Genomic DNA, 5,420 nt, shown 5'->3' with positions numbered 1-5,420 from the left:
GGGCGGGAGCGCCCTCTAGCGGCTATCTGCACTTTGGGCGGGAGCGCCCTCTGGCGGCTATCTGCACTTTGGGCGGGAGCGCCCTCTGACGGCCATCTTTTATCTGGGCGGGAGCGCCCTCTGGCGGCCATCTTTTCTCGGGCAGCTGGGGGATTTCCTGAGCGGAAGTAGCGGAAGGGGGTTTCCAGTGTAATGAGCCCAGTCCTCCTCCCGACAGTCTCCGACCTGGATGCTCTGTGGCTTCTGTCTCAGAGAAAAAAAAAAAAAAAAGCCACGGAACATTCAGAGCCCGGAGAACCCCGCGCCGGAACCGGACTATGAGGAGTCCGCCTGAAGCCTGGAGGGTCCGCGGCTGCATCGGCGGGACGTTGTAGCGACCTGAATCCGCCGAGAGTTCATCGAGCCGAGGCGCCGCTGAGCCGTCGAGCCGTGGCCCGCGGAGGAGACTGATGTGAGTCCCCACACACACACATACACACACTCAGGACACAGGACACACACTTTATGGTCCAGAACATCAGTCAAAAATTATAATTATGACACGAATTAATCCCAGCTGGCTGTCGGTGTTCTGCTGCGTGTTTAAATAAAAAATGAATCATTTTGAGCTGCGATAAGAGGAGAGCGAAGCTAAAAAAAGATGCTAACGCTGTTAGCATCACTGTGTTTACATCCGCTGCCTAATTCAAACTGACGAATCATAAAAGTGTTCAAACCATTCAGAAAAACTGCCTTTAAAATGCTTTCAGTTTGAAGGGAATTAATCGTGAATGACGACTGCTGTGACCTTTTTAATTCGTCTTGATTTTTATTCTGATTTCTGCTGGCTAGCTTCTGTGGGCTTTACCTTTTAAATAAGCGCGTTTCTTTATCATTTTATTAAATATCTGTTCATTAAAGTCACAGGATCGTGGTTGTTGACTCAAGTAAAGCACAGGCTGCTCCTGCTGGAGGTGTTGCTCATCATATTCTGGTCTATCAGGTGTTTTTTCTGCGTAATTTCCCGTTTAAAGTCCTTCCAGGTCAACGAGGGAGTTTTAAATACATGTTTGTCATTAGTGTTTACACGGAATACACGGAGTGTTTCTTATGAACATACAAATAATCTGCTTACAGAACTGACCATCCTCCAGCACTGGAGGTTATATTTATATTTAATTTATAACTAGCTGTGGAGTGAATGTGACATAAAGATGATCCAACTCCTCTGATGTTGAAGGAAGTCTGAGAACATCTGGAGGTTTTACAGGGAACGTTGTCCCATTCCGTCTGTTCAGCAGTCCTGGATGGGAGCAGATCCTTTCCAGGGGTACTAATGCACCCCCATACCATCAGAGAGGCAGGCTGACCTCAGAACAGTTCTCCTCTTTGGTCCAGAGGAGACACATCTGTTCACATCTGGCTTCTTCTTTGCCTGATAGAGCTTTAAGCAGCACAGTGAACTGTGTTTACAGAACAGAACCAGCCTTGACCTTTGACCTCAGAGGTTCCTACAGACTGATTTGATGATCTGGAGACGATGGAGATTCAAAGCTGAGGAACTTTATTCTGAAATGTTCCTCCAGTTTCAGAACCTCTGCCCGTCTTTACGACCTGAATGATATTTTTATCTCCACTCCTCTCTTTGACCTTTTTAACCTGATTCGTCACCAGAAGCTGTTTCTGTTTCATACTGACTTTAATGACCTTCTGTTGCTCCGGGAACATCGTCATAAAGACGAGTTGCTGCCATCAGATACTAAATGACTTCATGTTTTCCTAAAAATGAGACAAATCTTTTAGTTTAAACATTTGATCCGTTCACTATGTTCCGCTCTGAATAAAATAGTTTATTAGATTTGCAATCATTGCAGCGTCTCCAGTGAGTCATCAAAGGATTCAGTCTTTATTTAAGTTATTTAAGTCTTTAAAGTCAGATGATGTCAGTTTAAGACTCTGGCGTTGAAGGTGGCGGGTGATATGCATTCCTGTGATATGCTAACCCTTAATTATTTAACTGGATCTGATCAGAAATGAACAAAGTGAAGATGCTGGTAGTTGGGCTGAGTGTAGCTGGGAGGAAATGTCTGCAGACGGAGGAGGAAGAGGAGGAAGATGAGGCAGACGTGCTTCACACGATGTCATCATTTCTGACGGGATGGGCAGAGTTTTAATGGCTGACTGACCCTCAGCAGGTGAAAGCCGAAGCCCCGCTCCCCCCCGGCTGATTTTAGCTCCTCTTCTTCCAGATGTTGTCGGAGAATTGTCCCGCGGCTCCACGCCGGCAGCGCCTCGTTTGTTTAAAAACCCGCAGATTGTGTTCGGAGTACTATACCAGCTGTTCTGGTGTTTGGAAAACCCCTTTGATTTTTCCAGTTTCTCTTTCTGAAAATACTGCTTAGTCATGATTTCAGTCACCTGTTTTCTTTGAAGCGACAAACCCAAACTCACAGATTATTGGAATTAAAATGTGACACGGCTGGATTAAAAATAAAACCCTTCGCTCCTGTTCTCCTCCTTCGTGCTGTTTTCTCTGTAAATTAATAAAACTTCTGCTCGGTTCAGGACGTCTCCCTGTGAGGAAACCAGCTCAGAATATTTGTTTCTCACAAAGAAAGAATTCAAAACGAGTGTTTGTGTCAATAATGCAGTCAATGGAAAAGCCCCTAGCTTCCCCACAGTTCAGCCCTGACAGGAAGTGAGGTGTGTGTGTGTGTGTGTGTGTGTGTGTGTGTGAGTGTGAGTGTGTGTGTGTGAGCACAGTGGTCATGGGTTCTCACGTCACCGTTATTTCCTAGTCAATTTGTTCATCAGTCATTCATTCAATACTTCCTATAAGCTTCATTTATTTATATTTATTTATGTGTGTGTGTGTGAGGGACACACACAGGTTGGTTGTTTTTTATATTAGGTTTTGTAAAAAAAGAAAAGGAAGGAATGCTGTAAATAAATGATCTCACGTCTCTGCCGTCGCTCAGAACGCGTCCTCAGGATGACTCTCAGCTACTACCACCCCACACTGCAGCTCAGCTCAGAGACACTTCCATTCAAATCCATCCTCTGGTTTTTGAGATATTTTGCTAACAGACCGACTCAGATCTGCTCAGAGGATGATGGGGGGGGGGGCGACTCTCAGCTACTACCAGGAAAGTTTAGCTCGATATTTGTAAAACTGACCGAGTTAAAGCTTTTTTTTGTGTTGGCTGTGGCGGCCATCTTGAATCAGTTGGCCTTTTTGAGCCTCTGCTTGTTGGGATATTTTACTAACAGACGTGGCGCTTCGCCGTCAGGAAGCGCAGCAGGAATCTGCTTTTCAACAACATCTTTGTCTCCGCAGCCTCCTCAGGTCATGTCATCCGGGCGGAGTGCTGATGGGAGGGAAGTTCAGATACCCCTCCAGCAGGTGGCCCCGCCCCTCATCTCATCCCTGTCCTGCACCCCCATCACGCCGCCCTCCCACCGCTCGGCCAATCCCTGGGCTCTGTGCGAGCTCACCACTCAGCAAGGTAGGAACACCTTGGACCCCTCAGGAGACGTGACCTCCCTGCGCCCGTCGGCTGGCGTGACCGGTCTCCTGTGTGCAGGCGTCCCCGCCAGCTTCCTGCCTCCTCACGGAGGGTTCAGGGATCGCTTTGTGGAAACCCCCGAAGCCAAATACCGCTGTGAGAAGTGCCGGCTGGTCCTCTGCCACCCTCGCCAAACGGAGTGCGGTCACCGCTTCTGTCAGAGCTGCATCAACGACCTCCTCAGGTGAGGCGCGCCGCCGAACCCGCCTCGATTAACCGCTGAGGAGATGATGTTGGTTGTAGTTTAGCTCCGTATGCTCCTCAACGTTTGGGAGGTTAAAAGATAAATTCATGGAAACATCGACGAGCTGTGATAATCCGTGTTAACGTCACCAGAGTGAGCGGACCTGACGTTTCCTGTTTTTAAATGTCTTTCTGCTCTAAATAAGGTCAACGAAGGTTTAAATCCTGCGTTTGTGACCTTCAGCAGGACTAAGAATCCGGTTTTATGTTTTATATTTTAAAAAGTCATCCCTCTGACAGCCGTACGCCTTTAAAACAATGTGACATGTTCTTCATCATCAACATGACTTCCTGTTCCGTCTCTTCCTGCAGTCTTTCGAACCCGGTGTGTCCGGCCGACTCGGAGCCTTTGTCCAAAGACAAGGTGGGCAGAGAGGAAAAGCACAGCCTCGGAGACGAGTTCTCCGATCCGTTCTTCAGATTTGTGTTTCTGTTTCAGATCTTTAAAGATGTCTGTTGCCATCGGGAGATCATGGCGCTGAAGGTTTTCTGTCGGAGCGAAGCTAACGGCTGCCAGGAGCAGATGAGTCTGCAGCAGATACCTGTGAGCAGAAGCTTTCCGTTCAGCCCCGGCTCCAGCTGCCCGCAGCGTAAATGACCACCTGTGTCCTCCGTCTGTCTCCAGGACCACCTGAATGTGTGTCCGTTCTTCGAGGTCCCCTGTCCTCTGGGGAAATGTAAGGAGCGGATGATGAGGAAGGAGATCCCCGATCACCTGACGTGGAAATGTAAACACAGAGAGACCACCTGTGACTTCTGCATGACCAAGATGCCTTTAACGGACCTGCAGGTGAGAACGGCGTGAAGGGTGGGCTGTCTGCATCGGGTCAAAGGTCATCAGGGACACAGCTGGATAAAACATCGTACAAATAAAATTAACCTTAAACAGTGACAGCTGTGATCCGAGCCGAAGTTCTGATGAATTCTGCAGACATGATCTCCTCAGGCGGCAGTTTTCTGTTGACAGAATCCAACTTTAATCTTTGTTTTCTTCACGTCAGAAACACAAAGAGACCGTGTGTCCGAAGTACCCGGTGTCGTGTCCCAACCACTGCTCCTTCCCCTCCCTGCTCCGCAGCGAGGTACTGTCCACCTTCAGTTTTCTCCTTCCCCGTCCTGATGAGACGCAGCTGCTCACTGCTTTTCTGTCGTTGCAGCTTTCCAGCCACCAACACGACTGCCCCAAAGCTCAGGTCAGCTGTGTGTTTCAGCGCCACGGCTGCACCTTTAAGGTTCCTCATCGGCGTTGTTTCCTTTTTCTCTCTTACTTGTACATAAACGTACCGCTTTATTTATTCTGTACTTTGTCTTTTTAGGGTTTAAACCAGGAGATGAGACAGCACGACTCGACCTTCGCAGCAGAGCACCTGAGGATGATGGTCAACAGGAACTGCTTGTTGGAAAACAAGGTAACCGTAGCAACCGGACGGCGTCACCGCGGACGTGGCGTCAGTGTAGAGTGAAGGATTTGGTGACGATAAATGTTGTGTTGGAAGGTGGAGGACGTGAAGGAGGAGCTGGTGGAGCGGTACAAGGTGCTTCCTGCTCTGAGCAGCCGCCTGTCGGAGCTGGAGAACCAGAACAACGAGCTCCGAGACAAGAACCGGCAGATGGAGCAGAAACTGGCCACCA

The 5,420-nt window shown here is 48.6% G+C and overlaps 1 protein-coding gene across 1 annotated transcript in view; it reads left to right on the top strand.

Annotated features, from left to right (window-relative positions):
* Positions 1 to 177: 177 nt before the first annotated feature.
* Positions 178 to 5,420, top strand: part of LOC108229307 (TNF receptor-associated factor 3-like) — a 6,847-nt gene continuing 1,604 nt past the window's right edge. Inside the window, exons 1-10 of the mRNA XM_037977954.1 lie at positions 178 to 451; positions 3,317 to 3,485; positions 3,564 to 3,729; positions 4,101 to 4,152; positions 4,228 to 4,332; positions 4,414 to 4,578; positions 4,790 to 4,870; positions 4,946 to 5,020; positions 5,105 to 5,197; positions 5,285 to 5,418. Of these exons, the coding sequence (XP_037833882.1) occupies positions 3,329 to 3,485; positions 3,564 to 3,729; positions 4,101 to 4,152; positions 4,228 to 4,332; positions 4,414 to 4,578; positions 4,790 to 4,870; positions 4,946 to 5,020; positions 5,105 to 5,197; positions 5,285 to 5,418 (1,028 nt within the window). The 5' untranslated portion in view covers positions 178 to 451; positions 3,317 to 3,328. The remainder of the gene's footprint in view (positions 452 to 3,316; positions 3,486 to 3,563; positions 3,730 to 4,100; positions 4,153 to 4,227; positions 4,333 to 4,413; positions 4,579 to 4,789; positions 4,871 to 4,945; positions 5,021 to 5,104; positions 5,198 to 5,284; positions 5,419 to 5,420) is intronic.

This window comes from Kryptolebias marmoratus, linkage group LG10, assembly GCF_001649575.2.
Source record: "Kryptolebias marmoratus isolate JLee-2015 linkage group LG10, ASM164957v2, whole genome shotgun sequence".
In the NCBI taxonomy this organism is placed as follows: Eukaryota; Metazoa; Chordata; class Actinopteri; order Cyprinodontiformes; family Rivulidae; genus Kryptolebias; species Kryptolebias marmoratus.
The sequence above is the reverse complement of the archived record's forward strand: the minus strand, read 5'-3'. Positions and strand labels throughout refer to the sequence as shown.